This window comes from Halichoerus grypus, chromosome 13 (assembly GCF_964656455.1).
Source record: "Halichoerus grypus chromosome 13, mHalGry1.hap1.1, whole genome shotgun sequence".
NCBI lineage: Eukaryota > Metazoa > Chordata > Mammalia > Carnivora > Phocidae > Halichoerus > Halichoerus grypus.
In genome coordinates, this window is record NC_135724.1 from 55764777 (window position 1) to 55787395 (window position 22619).

At 38.8% G+C, this 22619-nt stretch overlaps 1 protein-coding gene across 2 annotated transcripts in view; it reads right to left on the reverse strand.

Moving 5' to 3' along the window:
* Window positions 1–20101: 20101 nt before the first annotated feature.
* The window catches only part of LAMA1 (laminin subunit alpha 1), a 161582-nt gene continuing 159064 nt past the window's right edge, over window positions 20102–22619 (reverse strand). For both annotated transcript variants that reach the window (XM_078060583.1, XM_036106004.2), the window contains exons 62-63: window positions 21036–21258; window positions 20102–20455 (exon numbers count right to left, since the gene is read on the reverse strand). In XM_078060583.1, the coding sequence (XP_077916709.1) occupies window positions 20295–20455; window positions 21036–21258 (384 nt within the window). In that variant the 3' untranslated portion in view covers window positions 20102–20294. The remainder of the gene's footprint in view (window positions 20456–21035; window positions 21259–22619) is intronic.

Genomic DNA, 22619 nt, shown 5'->3' on the forward strand with positions numbered 1-22619 from the left:
GAATTATTGATGTTGAAATTAACTAGGTTATATTCAGACCCTAAGTTCTATCTCATTTTCTGTTGTTAAATCAATTTAAAAAATACAGATATGCATATCTTTCCACTTGATATTGGAGATCGCTCTAAGAGTCAGCAATAATTCATTTATTCACCTAGTCACTTTATTACTTTAGGATTCCTCTTTTTCTCCCCCCCCCCGATTTATTTCAGTTCCAATATAACACATAATAAAAGGGGGGAAATGTTCTCTTTTAGGTTAGCCTACTAAGCAGTGCTTTCTTCAGTTTACTTCTGATCTCACCTAGAAGATCAAAAACTTTGCAGAGAGTCTTCCAATTTTGGACATTTTTTCCCAGCCAGCCTTACTGAATTTCTCCTGCCAGATCATTCCTACTTTTTCTTTTGTCCTTTTCACCCCTACTGCTTCTTAGATTCCACGTTCAATTTAATCAGACTTCAAGGGTACAGAATTACATTGAAATCATATAGTATTAATCAGACTCACTGACTTCCTGCCTCCACCTAATCCTGACCACCTTTCTAGTCTGGTTGTAGAGCCTCACATCTAACCTCTGGTGTATCTGTTCCTCCACTAGTTCCCACCTACTCCCTCAACTGATGTTCTTTCCCTAACTGTTCTTTTCTGACCACCTAATAGAGACACAACTCTATTAGCTATGCATTCTTCAATTTTTATCAAAGCTTTTGCTGCTTTTTGTATATAAAAGACAATCATATTTGGATTTTGAACACTCAAATTAAATTATTCATGAAATGCTTGATGCTTTTAATGGTTCTGGCTAAAATAAACTGCCAAAAACCTTTTTACATAGCTATGACATTCTTCTAATTATGTAAACAGAGACCACAGCTGTTCAATATTCAAACTGGAGTTTGTACTTTAATACTTTTTATGCACTACATTTACTATGAGAAGAAAAATATTTCTGAATTGTGTTAGAAAAAGTGATTTCCATTATGTTCTCATCTAAGTCCTTGCTTCAGACAACTGCTCTGGGTCCCAGTGCTCAACATTGAAAAAGTTTGAAAGGAACATGGGCTATTTCTTTTGTTACCCTTTGAAAAAATCCTGATAGTTTTAACATTTCAGGATATATTAAGCTGAAAATTTCACTACATATTGTGAAAACTGTTAAGCTTCTAGAACTTCTTTTGGGAATACCTTGTGAAAGAGGCTTATTTGCCTCTTTGTTTTATGCTTATTAGATGGTTCAGAGGAATTACATTTGTAAAGAAGTTTTGATATTTATAGGAAGAACTACACTGCTGAGGTACTTTTAGAATGATAAACTAATATTCAGTAATTACTTACTAATAATCTTACTCAAGTCCTAATTATGTTAGCTCTGAGAGAAATGCCTAAGAAATAGCCAACACAATATAGACCTTCCAGGAGCTGTGAAACAACTTAGAGGATCACTGAGGAGCACATATGGTCTGAAGGGAAAATGGATTGTAACTAAGAGCCATTAAGAACAATGACAGGTCCCTAAATAGAACAGTCAGTGCTGCACAGGGCTGCCTAGGGAAGACATCAGCAACATTGGAAGATAACTATGTAACTGCACACAGTAAAACAGACATGAACTACACAGACTTGAAATTTATGTGGCATTTTTGGAATTTTGGAAATTATATGAAATATTAACTTGATAGAGAAACCTTAAGACTTCAAAATATACTTAAGTAAAAATGGCTACCAGAAGGTGTTAGATGTGACCACATTCACTTTGCATTTCAGTGCAGTCCAGCCTAAGAAAACGTCCTGATGCTTTCTGCTGAGGTTGTTGCTGCATTTAGACATTTGGAACTGCACTAGAGATACTGTGTCATTAGGAACAAGTGATTCTGAAGCTGATATATAAACAACAAAGGTTGTAGTTGTGAGAGTCTTGGGTTGGGGGCAGGGCAGAAATGCTTCCAGTCACAGTTCCAAGGAAGAGAAAAGTAGATAACAGTGTGGGGATTCGGATGCCTTTTATTTCTTTTTGTTGTCTGATTGCTGAGGGTAGGACTTCTAGTACTATGTTGAATAGCAGTGGTGAGAGTGGACATCCCTGCCGTGTTCCTGTTTAGGGGAAAAGTCATCTCACAGAATGATATTCACTGTGGCTTTTCGTATATGGCTTTTATGATATTGAGGTATGTTCCCTCTATCCCTACACTGTGAAGAATTTTAATCAAGAAAAGATGCTGTATTTTGTCAAATGTTTTTTTCTGCATCTATTGAGAGGATCATATGGTTCTTGTCCTTTATATTAATGTAGTGTATCACATTGATTGACTTGTGGATGTTGAACCACCCTTGCAGCCCAGGAAAAAATCCCACCTGGTCATGGTGAATAATCCTTTTAATGTACTGTTGGATCCTGTTGGGTAGTATCTTGGTGAGAATTTTTGCATCAAATGCTCATTAGGGGTATTGGTCTGTAATTCTCCTTTTTGGTGGAGTCTTTGTCTGGTTTTGGAATCAAGATAATGCTGACCTCATAGAAAGAGTTTGGAAGTTTTCCTTCCATTTCTATTTTTTGAAACAGCTTCAGAAGAATAGATATTAATGCTTCTTTAAATGTTTGGTAGAATTCCCCTGGGAAGCCATCCAGCCCTTGACTCTTGTTTGTTGGGAGATTTTTGATTACTGCTTCAATTTCCTTGCTGGTTATGGGCCTGTTCAGGTTTTCTATTTCTTCCTGTTTCAGTTTGTAGTTTATATGTTTCTAGGAATGCATCCATTTCTTCCAGATTGCCTTATTTGTTGCTCATAATATGTTCTTATAATTGTTTGTATTTCTTCAGTGTTGGTTGGTTTATCAATCTTATTATTTCAAAGAGCCAGCTCCTACTTTCGTTGATCTGTTCTTTTGCTTTCTATTTCCTTGATTTCTGCTCTATTCTTTATTAATTCTCTTCTTCTGCTGGGTTTAGGCTTTATTTGCTGTTCTTTCTCCAGCTCCTTTAGGTGTAAGGTTAAGTTGTATATTTGAGACCTTTCTTGTTTCTTGAGAAAGGCTTGTATTGCTATATACTTCCTCTTAGGACCGCCTTTGCTGCATCCCCAAGATTTTGAACAGTTTTGTTTTCATTTTAATTTGTTTCCATGAATTTTTAAAATTCTTCTTTAATTTCCTGGTTGACCCATTCATTCTTTAGTAGGGTGCTCTTTAACCTCCAACTATTTGAGTTCCTTCCAAATTTCCTCCTGTGATCGAGTTCAAGTTTGAAAGCATTGTGGTCTGAAAATATGCAGGGAATAATCCCAATCTTTTGGTACCGGTTGAGACCTGATTTGTGACGCAGTATATGATCTATTCTGGAGAATGTTCCATGTGCACTCGAGAAGAATGTGTATTCTCTTGCTTTAGGATGGAATGCTCTGTATGTATCTGTGAAGTCCATCTGGTCCAGTGTGTCATTCAAAGCCCTTATTTCCTTGTTGATCTTCTGCTTAGATGATCTGTCCATTGCAGTGAGTGGGGTATTAAAGTCCCTTACTATTATTGTATTATTATCAATGTGTTTCTTTAATTTTGTTATTAATTGGTTTATACAATTGGCTGCTCCCATGTTAGGGGTATAAATATTTACAATTGTTAGACATTCTTGTTGGATAGACCCTTTAAGTATGATATAATGTCCTTCCTCATCTCTTATTACAGTCTTTGATTTAAAATCTAATTTGTCTGATATAAGGATTGCTACCCCAGCTTTCTTTTGATGTCCATTAGCATGATAAATGGTTCTCCACTCCCTCACTTTCAATCTAGAGGTGTTTTGGGTCCAAAATGAGTCTCTTGTAGAAAGCATATTGATGGGTCTTGCTTTTTTATCCAATCTGATACCCTGTGTCTTTTGATTGGGGCATTTAGCCCATTTACATTCAGAGTAACTATTGAAAGATATGAATTTAGTGCCATTGTATTGCCTGTAAAATCATTGTTTCTGCAGATTGTCTCTGCTCCTTTCTAGACTATGTTACAAAGTCCCACTCTTCTCAGGTGACATGATACTCTATGTGGAAAACCCAAAAGACTCCACCCCAAAATTGCTAGAACTCATACAGGAATTCAGCAACATGGCAGGATATAAAATCAATGTACAGAAATCAGTTGCATTTCTATACACTAACAATGAGACAGAAGAAAGAGAAATTAAGAAATTAAGGAGTTGATCCCATTTACAATTATACCCCAAACTGTAAGATACCTAGGAATAAAACTAAACAAAGAGGCAAGGGATCTGTATTCAGAAAACTATAGAACACTCATGAAAGAAATTGAGGAAGACATAAAGAAATGGAAAAATGTTCCATGCTCATGGATTGGAAGAACAAATATTGTTAAAATGTCTATGCTATCTAGAGCAATCTGTACTTACAATGCAATCCTATCAAAATACCATCAACTTTTTTTCACAGAGCTGGAACAAATAATCCTAAAATTTGTATGAAACCAGAAAAAAATCCCGAATAGCCAGAGGAATGTTGAAAAAGAAAAGCAAAGCTGGTGGCATCACAATGCTGGACTTCAAGCTCTGTTACAAAGCTATAATCATCAAGACAGTATGGTACTGGCACAAAAACAGACACATAGATCAATGGAACAGAATAGAGAACCCAGAAAAGAACACTCACCTCTATGGTCAACTAATCTTCGACAAAGCAGGAAAGAATATCCAATGGAAAAAAGACAGTCTCTTCAACAAATGGTGTTGGGAAAATTGGACAGCCACATGCAGAAGAATGAAACTGGACCATTTTCTTACACCATACATAAAAATAGACTCAAAATGGATGAAAGACCTCAATGTGAGACAGGAATCCATCAAAATCCTAGAGGAGAACACACGCAGCTACCTCTGTGACCTTGGCCGCAGCAACTTCTTCCTAGACACATCTCCGAAGGCAAGGAAAACAAAGGCAAAAATGAACTATTGGGACTTCATCAAGATAAAAAGCTTTTACACAGCAAAGGAAACAGTCAACAAAACCAAAACAGCCCACAGAATGGGAGAAAATATTTGCAAATGTCTTATCAGATAAAGGGCTAGTATCCAAAATCTATAAAGAACTTATCAAACTCAACACCCAAAAAACAAATAATCCAGTAAAGAAATGGACAGAAGACATGAACAGACATTTCTCCAAAGAAGATAACCAAATGGCCAACAGACACATGAAAAAATGCTCCACATCACTTGGCATCAGGGAAATACAAATCAAAACCACAATGAATACTAGCTCACACCAGTCAGAATGGCTAAAATTCACAACTCAGGAAACAACAAATGTTGGTGAGGATGCAGAGAAAGGGGAACCCTCTTACACTGTTGGTGGGAATGCAAGCTGGGGCAGCCACTCTGGAAAACAGTATGGTGGTTCCTCAAAAAGCTGAAAATAGAGCTACCCTATGACCCAGGAATTGCACTACTGGGTATTTACCCCAAAGATAAGAATGTAGTGATCCAAAGGGACACCTGCACTCCAATGTTTATAGCAGTAATGTCCACAATAGCCAAACTATGGAAAGAGCCCAGATGTCCATCGACAGATGAATGGATAAAGTGGTGTATATATATATATACAGTGGAATACTACTCAGCCACCAAAAAAAAAAAAAAAAAAGAAAGAAAAGAAATCTTGCCATTTGCAGTGTGGATGGAACCAGAGGGTATTATGCTAAGTGAAGGTCAATCAGAGAAAGACAATTATATGCTCTCACTCATATGTGGAATTTAAGAAACAAAACAGAGGATCACAGCTTGGAAGGGAGGGAAAAATAAAACAAGGCAAAATTAGAGGGAGACAAACCATAAGAGACTCTTAAATCATAGGAAGCAAACTGAGGGTTGCTGGAGGGGAGAGGGTGGGGGGATGGGGTAACTGGGTGATGGACATTAAGGAGGGCACGTGATGTAATGAGCAATGGGTATTATATTAGACTGATGAATCACCGAACTCTACCTCTGAAACCAATAATACACTATATGTCAATTAATTTTATTTAAATAAAAAAATAGTGCTAAAAAGAACAGTGTGGGGAGTGAGTTTATTATGGCTGAGGAGGAAACCTGCTTTTGTGGACCTTTAAAATATGTAATCAGCCATTAAAGAGTTTCTGCTACTGGTGAAGAAATGAGAGTCACCAAAGTAGCACTATCCTTATTTAAAAATCTAGCGAGACTTCCTTATTTCTAATGTTAAAAAACTTATTACCTTTAGAAAATAAAACACGTGGTAAGAGAAACCATTTGCAGAATCCAGAAGAGTCTCTGAATAGCTGTTTTATGGAAGAAATCCCATCAAAACCCAGCAACGCTTAGAAAAATGCATTTGAGCATTAATGCCCAATGAGTTTCTTAGCTGGTTTTCCTTCATTGCACTTCTAAGGTCTGTCTTGATTTTTTCTCAACCATGACTCCATGGTGATCTTGGCACACCTTGGAGGCAACAATGCCTAAGCCCTCTGCTCATTGGCCAGCTCTTTTCTCATCTTGTCCTCATTTCTCTTCATCCATCCAGCTAAGACCTTGTACGTCAGATGTTCTCACCATCTTCTCAAACTCAGTACATTCAAAGCTTAAGCTCATGATTTTTCTCACTTTATCTCTTGTTCATGGAACCACCTTTCTCAGTGCTCCAAGCTCCCTGCTGAGCCTCATAATCTCTTACTGCCTAAAAATAAGATGTTGCTGGGGCCTCTAACATTCCTATACAGTTCTCTTGTCCTTTGTCACTGTCCTGGTTGTCAGCCACCACTTAGTCTTGCTCACATGGCTGACAGAGGCTGCACTCTCCAGCCACTCTGTGATTTCAGATGTCCTGTCTTGTCACAGCATTCCCCTGAGGGAAAACTCTGATGCTTCACAAGGCATCCTGGTGTCTCCTTCCTTACCTGCTTGACTTGTGGGCTGGCCGTTATCAGGCCCCATCCACTCTGTTCTCTCTCCATGCCCCCTCCCATTGCTCCCAGTGATGCCCTTTCTTTTTTTTTTTTTTTTGAAATTTTTTGTTATGTTAATCCCCATACATTACATCATTAGTTTTAGATATAGTGTTCCATGATTCATTGTTTGTGCATAACACCCAGTGCTCCATGCAGAACATGCCCTCTTTAATACCCATCACCAGGCTAACCCATCCTCCCACCCCCCTCCCCTCTAGAACCCTCAGTTTGTTTTTCAGAGTCCATCGTCTCTCATGGTTCTTCTCCCTGATGCCCTTTCTTCACTAGACCTATGTGTCAAGCTCGCATACACTCTGCTCCACACCGAACCACCACTATGCCTATGAAAGCACTTCATAAATTGGGCTCTAGCCCACAAATAGCCCTATTTTTTTCTTCCAAATTTTTATTTAAATTTTAGTTAGCTAACATACAATGTACTTTTGGTTTCAGGAGTAGAATTCTGTGATTCATAACTTATATGTAACGCCCAGTGCTCATCATAACAAATGCCCTCCTTAATACCCATCACCCATTTAGCCCATCCCCCATATCGCTCCATCAGTCCTCGGTTTGTTCTCATTAAGAGTCTCTTATGGTTGGCCTCCCCCTCTCTTTTTCTCTTTTTTTTCCCCTTCCCACATGTTCATCTGTTTTGTTTCCTAAATTGCACATATGAGTGAAATACAATGATATTGTCTTTGACTGACTTACTTTGCTTAGCATAATACGTTCTAGCCCAATCCATGTTGCTGCAAATGGCAAAATTTCATTCTTTTTTTGATGGCTGAGTAATATTCCAGTGTGGGTATATGTGTATGTGTATAGGCACACATACACATACACACAACATATATATACATATACACATATACATATACATACACATATACTATCTCTTCTTTATCCATTCATCAGTCAATGGACACTTGGGCTCTTTCCATAGTTTGGCTATTGTTGATAATGCTACTATAAACACTGGGGTGCATGTACCCCTTTGAATCTAAATTTTTGTATCCTTTGGGTAAATACCTACTAGTGCAATTGCTGGATCATAGGGTAGTTCTATTTTTAACTTTTTGAGGAACCTCCACACTGTTTTCCAGAGTGACTGCACCAGTTTGCATTCCCACTAACAGCGTAAGAGTGTTCCCCTTTCTCCACATCCTTGCCCACATTTGTTGTTTCCTGGGTTGTTAATTTTAGCCATTCTGAATGGTGAGAGGTGGTATCTCATCATGGTTTTGATTTGTTTTTCCTTGATGATGAGTGATGTTGAACATCTTTTCATGTGTCTGTTAGCTATCTGGATGTCTTCTTTGGAAAAATGTCTGTTCATGTTCTTCTGCCTATTTCTTAACTGGATTATCTGTTTTTTGGGTGTTGAGTTTGATAAGTTCTTTTTTTTTTTTTTAAAGATTTTATTTATTTATTTGAGAGAGAGAGTGAGAGAGAGAGAGAGCACAAGAGGGGGGAGTGGGAGAGGGAAAAGCAGACTCCCTCCTGAGCAGGGAGCCTGATGCGGACTCGATCCCGGGACTCCAGGATCATGACCTGAGCCAAAGGCAGTCGCTTAACCAACTGAGCCACCCAGGCGCCCAAGTTTGATAAGTTCTTTATAGATTTGGGGTACTAACCCTTTATCAGGTAGGTATGTCATTTGCAAATATCATCTCCTATTCCATAAGCTGCCTTTTAGTTTTGTTGACAGTTTCCTTTTCTGTGCAGAAGTTTTTTATGTTGATGAAGTCCCAATAGTTCATTTTTGCTTTTTGTTTCCCTTGCCTCTGGAGATGTGTCTAGTAAGAAGTTGCTGTGGCCAAAGTCGAAGAGGTTGCTGCCTGTGTTCTCCTCTAGGATTTTGATGGATTCCTGTCTCACATTTAGGTCTTTCATCCATTTTGAGTTTATTTTTGTGTGTGGTATAAGGTGGTCCAGTTTCATTCTTCTACATGTGCCAATATGATTTGTTGAAGAGACTGTCTTTTTTCCATTGGACATTCTTTCCTGCTTTGTCAAAGATTAGTTGACCATAGAGTTATGGGTCCATTTCTGGGCTCTCTGTTCTGTTCTGTTGATGTATATGTCTGTTTTTGTGCCAGTACCATACTGTCTTAATGATTACAGGTTTGTAATAAAGCTCGAAGTCCAGAATTGTGATGTCTCCCACTTTGCTTTTCTTTTTCAGGATTGCTTAGGCTATTCATGGTCTTTGGTGGTTCCATATTAATTTTAGGATTTTTGTTCTAGCTCTGTGAAAGATGCTGGTGGTATTTTGATAGGGATTGCATTAAATGTATAGATTGCTTTGAATAGGATAGACATTTTAACAATGTATGTTCTTCCAATTCATGAGCATGGAATTTTTTCCCATGTCTTTGTGTTCTGTTCAGTTTCTTTCATAAATATTCTATAGTTTTCAGAGTACAGATCTTTTACCTCTTTGGTTAGTTTTATTCCTAGGTATCTTGTTTTTGGTGCAAATCAGTGCCCATATTGTGCACTCTGTGAAGCTTGCTCTTTAAACCTTCCCAGATTACCCATGGTACTTCCAGTCTATCCTATGGTACCACAATTTAGCCTTTGATTTCTAGGATTCTAAAGTGCATATACACATGCCTTCTTGGCCCAGCAATTCTAATAGAGCATTTTATCTATTTTCCTCTCAATTTCTGGTTTGAACACTAAATTATTACTTAATTCATAAACCTGTGCTGATATATTGTTGTTCCATATTCAGCTGTGTGTGCATAATCCCTAACTATAATGCATCATTCTAGAGATGGTTGTAGAGACAGACAGTATAAGAAAATCAATAGAGTATTATATGAATGGGCCTTCTAAGGTTATACCAGCTGTATTAAATGAGTTGGTTAGTTTTCTTTTTCTTGGTTTTGATAAAACTTGCCTTTAAACCAACTGGTTTTTGGACTTTTTTGTGAGCAGGTGTGACTGAGGATTAAATTTCACTAAGGTCAATGTTATTGGCTTGCCCAGGTGTTCTCTTTCCTTTTGAGCCAGTTTTAATATTTCCTAAATATGTACCTTTTTGATCTTGGTAACATAACCCCACTTTACAGGCGAAAAAAATTGAGGCTTAAAAACGGTGCTGGATGCTGTGGAAAAAAGTATGATGGTTCTTCAAAAAATTAAAAGTAGATTTGCCATATGATCCAGTAATTCCACTTCTGAAAATATAACCAAAAGAATTGAAAGTGGGGACTTGGACAAATATTTATACACTCATGTTCATAGTAGCATTATTCACAAGAGCCAAAAGGTGGAAGCAACCGCAGCACCCATTGATGGATGAATGGATAAACAAAATACGGTACATACACAATGGAATACGACTCAGCATTAAAAAGGAAAGAAGTTCTGATCCGTGCCACAACATAGATGAACCTGTAGGATGTTATGCTAAAGTGAAATAAGCTAGTCCCAGAATGACAAATACTGAATGATTCCAGTTGTATGAGGTAACTAGAGTAGTCAAACTCATACAGACAGAAAGTAGGATGGTGGTTGCCAGGGGCTGGGGAAAGAGAGAATGGGGAGTTAATGTTTAATGAATACAGAGTTTGTTTTGCAAGATGAAATGAGTCCTGGAGCCAGATGGTGGTGATGATTGCACAACAGTGTGACTGTACTTAATACCACAGACCTATACACTTAAAAATTGTTATAATGATAACATATTTTACTACAATTAAGGAAATACCAGTGATGGATTAACAGGCAGACTAAGCAAACATTTGGGTCCCCAAAGATAGGTTTTGAAAAAAATCTGATGTTTCAATAAGTATTGTGGGAAAAATACCAACTTCAGTGAACTTTGTTGCATGTCTTTTAAGCTATAGATTTTTTTTTTTAATTTTGAATCATTTGGCAGTGAGGGAAAGAGTATCAATCTTTTTAGGTTCTTGGGTCCTGTAAGTGGGGTTGCCAAATTTAACAAATAAAACATATAGGATGTCATGCAATAGTTAGGACATACTCTTACTAAATGTGGTTCATTGTTTATCTGAAATTCAATTTAACTGGGTGTCCTCCTGTATTTTATCTGGCAACCTAACTCTAAAGAGCTGAATCCTTACATTAGATCATGAGGGTGGAGACCTAATGATGGGAGTAGTGCCCATATAAGAACAGACACCAGAGCTCCGTCTCTCTGCCATGTGAGGACCCAGCAAGAAGGTGGCTGCCTGCAAGCCAGGAAAAGAATCCTAACCAAAACCCAACCCAACTAGCATCCCAATCTTAGACTTCCAGCCTCTAGAATTGTGATAAGTAAATTTCTCTTGTTTAAGTCACAATCTAGAGGATTGTTTTATGTCAGGTCAAGCTAAGACAATATAACTTAAAGTTACAAATTGACAAAAAACTGAAATTTATTTACTTTTCATCTATCTTGGTATCTGTTGATGGGTCAACAATGTTATAAATACATAATTCATAATTCCACCTATTTACTGTATAATATTAACTTTTATTATCTTTATAATCAGCAAAATTACAAATTATGTTATAATTGAGATTTTTACATAATTATGTGTTAACATAGTTTACATTTTATTGATAACAATGACCTAAAGATTTAAAAATAAAATGTAATTGTGTTCAAGTATGAAATTTCACAATAAATGAATATTAAAGTAAAAACAAACAAAAAAAGAGCTGAATCCTGCCTTACTGAGAGAGGTTAAGGAACCAGCGTAAGGCTCTGCAGTGAGTCAGTCAGGTATCTGACCTGGAGCTCAGGTTCTTTACCATCAAGGGGAGACATCTAAACCCAGGTTGCTCTGCTCTGCACTCAGTGAAAGGCCTAAGGGGAGAGAAGTGGATTGTCCCCTGAGGGGATCTTTTAGGAGAGGCCTTGGGAATACTTGTAACTATGAAAGGCCCAAAGTCTGTTTCAGCTCCAGTAATAAGTGGTGAGGGTGAATGGAAAGGAGGTAGAGAGAGAGGAGAGGCGGGAAAGGGAACAACCTCTATGCACGTCTACAGTCTGCTCTCTGATGAGGTTTGCATCGCTTCCTCCCCCAGCTTGGTGGACCAGCTTCTAGAATGTCCACGCCTTCATCTCCACCGTAGAGGGTTTCCACAGAAACATGAACAGAAAGGCCACCCCCTGCACGGTGAGGGGACCCTCGTGTATTTTCATGCTGCGATGGTTAATGCTCCTTTCCTAATCCAGCTGTCCAATCCGGCTGCCTTGAGACTGCACTTGTCTGCATTCCTTAAATTGCCGGCTGCTACAGAACAACAAAGGTTAACAATTGGCTGTTACCTTTCTCTAGTATCTTCAAGCAGACATTGAGTTGGGAAGGAATTACCAATTTCAGAGACATCCGCCAGGAGGTACAGATAGCTGCCAGGGTTCAGAAACATGAGCAAGGCACAAAAGAGAGACAGGGACCAGGACCACAACTGCCTTCCTTGTTAATCAAATTAAAACCTCTCACAGAAGTGGAAGTTGAAGCTATCACTTTCCATATTGGAAAAGTAGGTCATTGCTAAGTGAAGTAGAGACCTCCTTTTCTTTTAAGATTTTATTTATTTATTTGAGAGAGAGAGCCAGAGAGAGAGTACAAGCACGGGGAGCAGCAGAGGGGGAGGGAGAAGCAGGCTCCCCGCTGAGCAGGGAGCCTAACATGGGGCTTGATTCCAGGAGAAGGCAGACGCTTACCAACTGAGCTACCCAGGCGCCGCTAGAGACCTCTTTTCAAGTAAGAATTTGAATAAGGAAATCATTTTGCTGAAGTGTGTGCCATAGCAGCCATTTTGACCACAGCCATGGACACAGAGCAGAACTAAAATACATTTGTGGGGAACCAAATGAGACATCAAAAATTTGGGTTTAATACTGCTTAGTTCATTAAAAGAATATACATGTGTGACTTTAAGATTCTTCCTTTTGAAATTATACATATTGTCCTAGAAAAAGTAGCTGATTGAGGGGAAAAAATTATATATAATTTTGTTGTTCTGAAAAATGCTCTTTTTAAACAATATATCTAAAGGAGGTTCCATCTCCTTCCTTTGCCCTCTTTGTCCCCTGTGACTGTCTGGAGTCTGTTTAAAGTCTTCTGTGGCAAACAGCTGGTGCCCTCTGCTGAAATGTAACTAATAGCATTGGTGGTTTGTTGTAGAAATCAGAGCTTAAAAATTTTGGTTAAAAAAATGAAAATGTTCATTCTCCATTCTAATTTATTATAGGCTGTAGTGATACTTTATTTTTTAATTTAATTTTTTTTACTGACTTAAAAAAATCATTCTTTATTTTCTAGGGTTGAAATTAACTTTCTAGAAAGGATGTGCCAGAATACTAGTCTGTTCAGACATTTATATTAGCCTCTTTAGACTTTAGACACTTTGTATAAAATAGAGAAGGGTTCTTATTTTATTTGTCTTAGAAATAGGATCTTATCTGGTTGTTTGAAAATGATTTTTTTTTTCTCAGCTCTTCAAATTAAGATTGATGTAGTTGACATTCCTTTCTTTTACTATTCAGTCTTTAAGGGCAATTTTTTTTTTTTTTAAATTGAAGTACAGTTGATACACAGTGTTACATTATTTTCAGGTGTACAATACAGTGATTATTGGATAAGTCAATACATGATGCTGTGCTCACTACACCTGTAGCTACCATCTGTCTCCACATAACGTTATTATAATACCACTGACTATTTTCTCTGTGCTATTACTTCTCATCCCCATTAGTTCTTTATTCCATAAGTGGAAGTCTGTACCTCCCACTCCCCTTCACCCATTTTACCCATCCCCCCACCCCACTCCCCTCTAGCCAGCATCAGTTTGTTCTCTGTATTTATGGGTCTGTTCCTGCTTTTTGTCCATTTTATATGTATACTTTTCACTCTTTTTATCCATTCATTTATTGATGGACACTGGGGTTGCTTCTATATCTCGGCTATTGTAAATAATGCTGTAGTAAACAAAGGGGTGCATATATCTTTTTGAATCAGTGTTTTTGTTTTCCTTGGGTAAATACCCAGTAGTGGAATTAGTGGATTGTGTGTTATTTCTATTTTTAATTTTTTGAGGAATCTCCATACTGTTTTCCACAGTGGCTGCACCAATTTACATTCCTACCAGTGGTGCACAAGGGTTCCTTTTTCTCCACATCCTTACCAACACGTATTATTTCTTGTATTTTTGATATTAGCCATTCTGACAAGTATAAGGTGATATCTCATTGATGTTTTGATTTGCATTTCCCTGGTGACTAGTGATGTTGAGCATCTTTCCATGTGTCTGTTGGCCATCTGTGGGTCTTCTTTGGAAAAATGTTCAGGTCCCCTGCCCATTTTTTAATCTGATTATTTGGGTTTTTTGGTGTTGAGTTGTGTAAGTTATTTATGTATTTGGGATATTAACTCCTTATCATATATATCATTTGCAAATATCTTCTCCCAGTCAGTAGGTTACCTTTTTGTTTTGTTGATGGTTTCCTTCACTGTGCAAAAGCTTATTATTTTGGTGTAGTCCCAATAGTTTATTTTTGCTTTTTTCCCCCCTTACCTAAGGAAGTGTATCTAGAAAAATGTTTCCATGGTTGATGTCAAAGAAATTGCTGCTCATGTTCTTTTCTAGGAGTTTCATGGTTTCAAGTCTCACTTTAGGTCTTCAATCCGTTTTGAGTTTATTTTTGTGTATGGTGTAAGAAAGTGGCCCAGTTTCATTGTTTTGCTGTCCAGTTTTCCCAGCACTATTTGTTAAAGAGACTGTCTTTACCCATTGTGTATTGTTGCCTCCTTTGTTATAGATTAATTGATCATATAAACATGAGTTTATTTCTAGTTCTCTATTATGTTTCATTGATGTGTATGTTTTTGTGCTAGTATCATACTGTTTTGATTACTACAGCTTTGTAGTGTATCTTGGAATCTGGGACTGTAATACCTCCAGCTTTGTTGTCCTTTCTCAAGATTGCTTTGGCTATTCAGGATCTTTGTAGTTCCTTACAAATTTTTTAAGATTATTTCTTCTACTTCTGTGAAAAATGCCATTGATATTTTGATAGGGATTACATTGAATTTATAGATCATTAGTATGGACATGTTCACAATATTCTTCCAGTACATGAACCTGAAATAGCTTTCTGTTTGTTTCAGTTTCTTCCATCAGTGTCGTATAGTTTTCTTTCACTTCCTTGATTAAGTTTATACCTAGGTATTTTATTCTTTTTGGTGCAATTGTAAATGGAATTGTTTTCATAATTTCTCTTTCTGCTACTTCATTATTCATGTATGGATTTCTGATTTCTGGGTTTTAATTTTGTATCCTGCAACTTTACTGAATTCACTTATTACTTCTAATAGTTTTTTGGTGGAGTCTTTAGGGTTTTCTTTGTATAGTATTATGTCATCTGCAGATAGTGACAGTTTAATTTCTTCATTATGAACTTGGAAGTCTTTTATTTCTTTTTCTTGTCTGATTGCTGTGGCAAGGCTTTCCAGTGCTGTGTTGAATAAAAGCGGTGACAACGGACATCCTTGTCTTGTTCCTGATATTGACAGATTTTCCCCTATGGAGTGTGATGTTAATTGTTGGTTTTTCATATATGGCCTTTGTTATGTTGAGGTATGTTCCTTCTCTAAACCCACTTTTTTGGACAGTTTTTGTCATGAATGGATGTTGAAATTTGTGAAATACTTTTCATCTTTCATTTTGTTGATATGGTGTATCACATTGATTGACTTAGGAATACTGAACCATCCTTGCATCCCTGGAATAAATCCCACTTGATTGTGGTGAATGACTTTTTAAATGTATTGTTGGATTTGATTTGCTAATGTTTTGTTGAGGATTTTTGCATCTTTGTTCATCAGGGATATTGGCCTGTAGTTTTCTTTTTCTATAGTGTCTTTGTCTGATTTGGTATCAGGGCAATGCTGCTTTTCTTCCTCTCCCATGTTGTGAAGTAGTTTGAGGAGAATAGGTATTAACTCTTTAAATGTTTGGTAAAATTCACCTGTGAATCCATCTGGTTCTGGACTTCGTTTTTGGGGAGTTTTTTGATTACTGAATCAGTTTTGTTACCAGTAATTGGTCTGTTCAGATTTCCAATTTTTTCTTATTCAATTTTGGAAGATTGTATGTTCCTAAGAATTTATCCATTTGTTCTCAGTTGTTTAGTGTGTTGACATATAATTTTTTTGTAGTATTCTCTTATCCTATTTTTGTAGTGTTGTTACTTCTCTTTTGTTTCTGATTTTATTTCTTTGTGTCCTCTCTCTTCTTGATGAGTCTGGATAAAGGTTTATCAATTTTGTTGATCTTTTCAAAGAACCAGCTCTTGGTTTCATTGATCTTTTCTATTGTGTGTGTAGGTTTTTTTTGGGGGGGGGTCTCTATGTCATTTATTTCTGCTCTGATATTTTTTATTTCCTTTCTTCTGCTCACCTTGGGCTTTCTTCTTTTCCTAGTTTCTTTAGATGTAAGGTTAGATTGTTTATTTGAGAATTTTCTTGATTCTTGAGGTAGGTGTGTACCACCATACATTTCTTTCCTAGAACTGTTTTTTTCTGTGTCCTAAAGATTTTGAATTACTGTGTTTGCATTTTCATTTGTCTCTGAATTTTTTAATTTCCTCTTTGAATTCTTTCTTGACCCATTTACTGTTTAGTAGCATGTTGTTTAGCCTTTACGTGTTTGTGTTTTTTGCTTTTGTGTGTGTGTGTGGTTGATTTCCTGTTTCATACCATTCTGGAAAGGATACACAATACAGTTCCAATCTTAAATTTATTGGGACTTGTTTTGTGGCCTATCATGTGGTCTAGTCTAGATAATGTTCCACGTGCACTTGAAAAGAATGTGTATTCTGTGGTTTTGGATGGAATGTTCTGTACATGTCTGGTTTATCTGCTTTAATGTGTCAAAGACACTGTTTCCTTATTTTCTACCTGGATATTCTATCCTTTGACGTAAGTGGGGTATTGAAGTCCCCTACTATTATTGTATGACTGTCAATTTCTCCTTTTATATCTGTTAATATTTGTTTTATGTATTTAGGTGTTTCAGTGATGGTGCATAGATATTTACAATTGTTATATCCTCTTCTTGGATTGACCCCTTATCATCATGTATTGCCTTTCTCCGTCTCTTGTCATAGTTTTTGTTTTAAAGTCTATCTTGTCTAAGTGTTGCTTTGTCCCCCCACTATATTTGCATGGTATATCTTTTTCTATCCCTTCACTTTCAGTCTGATGTGTCTTTAGTTTTGAAGTGAGTCTCCTGTTGGGATCATATAGATGGGTCTTGTTTTTTATCCATTCTGCCTCCATATGTCTTTTGATTAGAGCATTTAGTCCATTTACATTTAAAGTAGTTATTGCTATTTTGTTAATTGTTTTTAGTGGTTTTGTAGTTCTTCCCTGTCCCTTCTACTCTTGTTCTCTTTTCTTGCAATTGAGGACTTTCTGTAGTGTCATGTTTGGCTTTCTTTCTCCTTATGTATCATATGTTTTGGGGTTTGGGTTGCCATGAGGCTCATATGTAGGATCCTAAGTACACAGCAGTGTATATTAAGTTGATGGTTACTTAAGTGTGAATACATTCCAGAAGAACTTTTTTGGTCTCTCCTCCTTTTATGTATATGCTCATATTTTACATCTTTTTAGTCATAATCTTCTAATTAAGACCTTTTGGTTTCCATTTAAAGTAGTCCCTTTAACAGTTCTTATAAGGCAGTTTAGTGAATTTGGGAAATTATTTCTCTCTAAATTCTGAATGATAATCTTGCTGGCTAGAGTATTCTCAGTTGTAGGTTTCTGCCTTTCAGCTATTTGAATAGGACAGCCACTCCCTTAAGGACTGCAAAGTAGTTGCTGAAAAATCAGCTGATAGCCTTATAGGGTTTCCCTTGTACATAACATTTTGCGTTTCTCTTGCTGCTTTAAAATTGTCTCTTTATCTTTAACCTTTGACCTTTTAATTTTGTGTTCAGGTGTGTTCCTTGTGTTCATTTTGTTTGGAACTCTCTGTACTTCTGGAATCTGGATACCTTTACTTCCCCAGTAGCTATTATGTCTACAAATAAGTTTTCTGCTCCTTTCTCTCTGTTGTCGTCATCTTCTAGGACCCCTATAATGTAAATGTTCACTTGATGTTGTCCAAGAGAGCCCTTAACCTATCCTCATTTTCTTAAATGCTATTTTCTTTTTGCTCTTCAGCTGGGGTGCTTTCCATTACCCTGTCCTTCAGATCACTGATCTGTTCTGCATCTGTTCATCTACTATTGATTCCCTGAGTGTATTTTTTTAGTTATTAATTTCAATTTTGATTGGTTCTTTTTTATATTTTCTGCCTCTCTCTTGAAATTCTGAGTTCTTCCACTCTTCTCTCCAGTCTGGTGAGCATCTTTAAGATCATTATTTTAAACTCTGTTAGACATATTGTTTATCTCCATTTCATTTAGTTCTTTCTCTGAGTTTTTGTCTTGTTGTTTTATTGAGAGCATATGCCCCTGTCTTCTCATTTTGCTTGAATTTCTGTGTTTGATCCTCCAAATTAGGTGGACTAGCACTTCTAAACTTGAAAGAATGGTCTTGTGTATGGTCATCTCCTGTGTAGACTGTGTGTGCCTGGTGACTTTGGCTGGCTGATTGGAGCTGTGTCTGGTGTGGGCGGGGGATCATGTGATACTCTGGGCTAGGGTTGCCCCGGTGGGATGGCCAGAGCTGATATGGGCATGGGCGGGGCTGTCCCAAAGTGCTTCAGGTAGAGGGCATCCTGGCAGGACAGCTGAAGCTGAAGTGGATGTGGGCTGGGGGGGTGTTTCAGGGCTCTCTGTGCAGCGTGCAATCTGGTGGGGTGGCTATAGCTGAGGCAGATGTAGGCCAGGGGGACCTGGGGTGCTCCATGCATGGGGCACTTTGGCCGGAAAGCTGTAGCTGATGTGGGTATTGGCTCAGGCAGTTCCAGGCCTCTCTGGCCAGAAGGCATCCTTGGAGGACAGCTAAAGTCAAAGTGGGTTCAAGTCTGGGTGTCCCAGCGTGCTCAGCACAGGGGGTGACCTAGCGGGCAGCTAGAGCTAAGACTGGCACAGGTCAGGCTGTCCTGGGACACTCTGCACAGGGGCTGCCCTGGTGCTGTGGCCGGAGCCAAGGCAGGTAAGGGCTGGGGATTCCTGGTCATTCTGTGCATTGGGCACCTTGGCGGGGTGGCTGGAGTCAAAGTGACATGAGCCAAGAGTGCCCAGTGTGCTCTGCACCAGGGTGCTCTAGCAAGCAGTCTGGAGCTGAAGTGGTGCAGACATGGAATGTTCCGGGGTGCTTTGTGCCTGGGTCGCCTTGTTGGGATGGCTGGAGTGGTGTGGGCTAGTGGGCTAGCTCAGTGAGGCAGTAGGCCAGCAATGGTGCCTGCACCTTTCTCCCATCTACACTATTAAGGTAGATGGGGAACATAAACCACTGTGCTCGCCAGCCCCTCCAACCTAGAGAGAGATCCAGCAGCTGCCTCACTGTTTGCTGGGGTTTTAGGGCTGGCTCTTTTCTACCATGGCTTTTTTGCTGTGCTCCAGGACACCCAGGGCTGCTGTGAGCTAGGGACCCAGTGCTGAGGCGGCAGGTCAACTACGGCACCTGGACCCTGCTCCTGTCTGTGCTATCAGGGTGTTCGGGGGAGTGTAAACCATGGCACTTGCCAGCCCCTCTGACCCAGAGAGAGTTCCAGCAGCTCTCCCATTTGGGGGAGTTCTAAGGCTGGATCTTTTATATACTAGTTGCTCTTTTAAACCACGGCTTTTTTTCTGTGCCCTGGGGCAGACAAATCTGCTCATGGTCCCTCAGTGCTGTCCCTCCCCACTGCGGTTCACAGGGGTGGGCCTTCCTTTCATTACCACGTATTCATCTCCCTTGCCATTTTTTATGTGCTCTGTTGTACAGAAGCCATTCCGTTAGCCCTCAGTTCTTCAGGAGGAATTGCTTTATAAATAAGTGTAGATTTGGTGTGTCTGTGGAGGAGGCGAGTTCAGGGTCTGTCTTTCTACATTGCCATCCTGGACCAGACTCAATACTTTATTTTTATGAAACTCAAATGCAAAACATGAAAAACTGTCAAGTAATCAACAGAGGACTCAATGTTTATGAAGAAAAAGAAAGCCAATGAATTCAATTTACATTTTAAACTATTTAATAGAGATATTTATTGTATACATGGTTTTAGTTTAATATAAACACAAAATTTTTCTCTGGAAACACTTAACCTGAGTGGAAAATGAAATCAGAACTGAAGCGATTTTAATGCACAAAAACAATTCTCCTCAAAATATAAGCAATGATTCCCAACTGGGGAGTTTCTCTGAAGTTCAGGGTTCAGGCCCAGGACAAGAGTGAGGGAAAACTCCCTGTAGGTCAAAAGCTCTGCTGAAGTCATAGGATTGAATTTGTGGGCCCTTAATCAGAGTGAGCTTTCTCAAACACCCCCGGAAGGAGGTCTGGCTGTTCAGGCAGTTTTGCTTTACATCAGCTGTTAAAGAAGAAAGCAGAAATCTTGTTTAATTTTGTTAAATGACATGGATAGCACAATAGGAACAAAAATAATATCAAGTGGTTTCTCTATCAAAATTAGAATAATATTTCCCACATATGTTATTCAGGGATAAGGCAATGAAAACAATTTAAGTCACAACTGTGCCTTAACTGAGTCACAACTTATTTATTATTTGTAATAATTACTTGGAACATCTGAAATGCATAATTCAAATCCAGCATCACTGTGAGAAGATAAGATCATGTTTGTCCCCTAAAATGATTTCCTACTCTGGGGGTCACCTAAGATGAGTCACCTTGGTAAAGTCATCTAGCTTACTTTACAAGGCATCCAATATTCCCAGAGTGTTACCTAAGGGTGAATTTATGTGTGTAGATTATTTTAATTTTTCCAAGAATTCCTAGGTATTTGAAATAACCTTTCTAAAAATGTAAAGGATCTGTCATCCAAACCATGTATTTTTCTTAATCTCTATTCTATATCCACCTGAACTAAGACTTCCCTTAGTGACAATGCCGCTTAAAAGTGAATGGGCCAAGCAGACATCCATACATACCAGGATAGCCACCGACATAAATGGGATTGTTGGTGTCTGCCGAGGTGGACTGGGTGTGTGGACTCTCAGCACGAACTACATTCCCATCAACAATTAGAACCAAGCGGTGTTTGCTTTTCTGAGCTTGAAGTGTGTGCCATTTTCCATTGCAGACAGTATTGGTAGCTTTGGGCTTGTATGTGGCTGTTATCCTACCGGCACCATTGTTAACGTGAAACAAGATCTAAACCAGCAAAACACAGGCAGATATCTTGGTGAATTCTTCCATATTTAAGGAACACAATCCATTTATAGAATGCTCTTGAAATGGATAACATCCCAAAATTCTGCTAAAAAGGAAGGCAAACTATGAAAAACTGAAAGGATTCAGATTTTATTACTCCCCAAATTACAGAAAAGACCAATGACCACCTCCATGGGAATAAGCCTGAGCCACTGTTTTTGCATTATGTCCTCCAGTCAGTGGCTCATTGTCAGGATAGCAGGAGCTGTTGGGTTGACTGAGGGTCAGTTAATAGCAGGTGACTAGCACCTATGAAGAGACATTTACTCACGGTCTTCTGACAGACTGTAGATGCTCTACCACAGCAAGTGGTAACACAAATCTACGATGTGCAACAAAAGATGGCAGGGAAGACTTGCAAGTACGCTGTTGTAAGGTGCTTATGCTGTATGTGAGGTGGCCCAGTGTATTTCGAGGTAGACTAACAAATTATAGATGTAGATTACAAAACTTTGGGTGACAGCTAAGCAAAGTTTTCAAGGAAAAATAAGCTAATAATAGAGGTAAAATATACATCAGAAATTACATTTTTGGCAACCTTTACACTTCTGATGACATTTTTCAGATGTCACATTTTTTCAAAATTCTTTTGAAGTGCAGATGAGGAAGAATCTGGTGTAAGCCACAGCGTAGAGAGGCAAGCAGTACGCTGTAGAGGCAGCTTTGTGTGGACATAGGGGTGAAGAGGTGAAGGGTAAGGGATACTTTCTTATAGCCTCCTCATCCCCATTCTAGGATGTCCTAGGAGCCAGAAACCCCGCGGGGAATAAGCAGAATTACTAGAGACAAGCAAATAAGACTGGGAGAAATCTAGAGCAAAAAGACTTGTTCCTTCCCTTACAGGCGGCAATAGCTTAAGAAGATTCAAGCATTAGTCCCAGAGCAACACAAGCTGACCCCAGTGCAAGAGAAATGGTGCAAAGTGCAGCTAGGTAGAGAGAGGACTTGAGAGACCTCTTCCATTCCCCACAGCCTAGGAGGGGGCTGGCACAAACTCCCCAGTTCTCAGATGGCCCTCGGGGGGACACAGAATGTGGCCGAAGAGGCAGCAGTGCTGCTGTCCGGAGGGAAGCCTCATGTGCTAGGGATGTTGGCCACATCTCCAGGCTCAGCCCCCACACACTGGTGATGCTGAGACCTCAGACTACTCATTACAACTGGCCAGGGACAACTGGCCTGGTTTTGTGCCCGAAAACCAGGAGACTCAAGCCATACCTCGACTACTGTCAGGAGAGAGCTTGCAGAAAAGAAAAAGGACAAGGAGGACTCTTCCTTCCCATCTTGCCTGCACCCAGATGGCC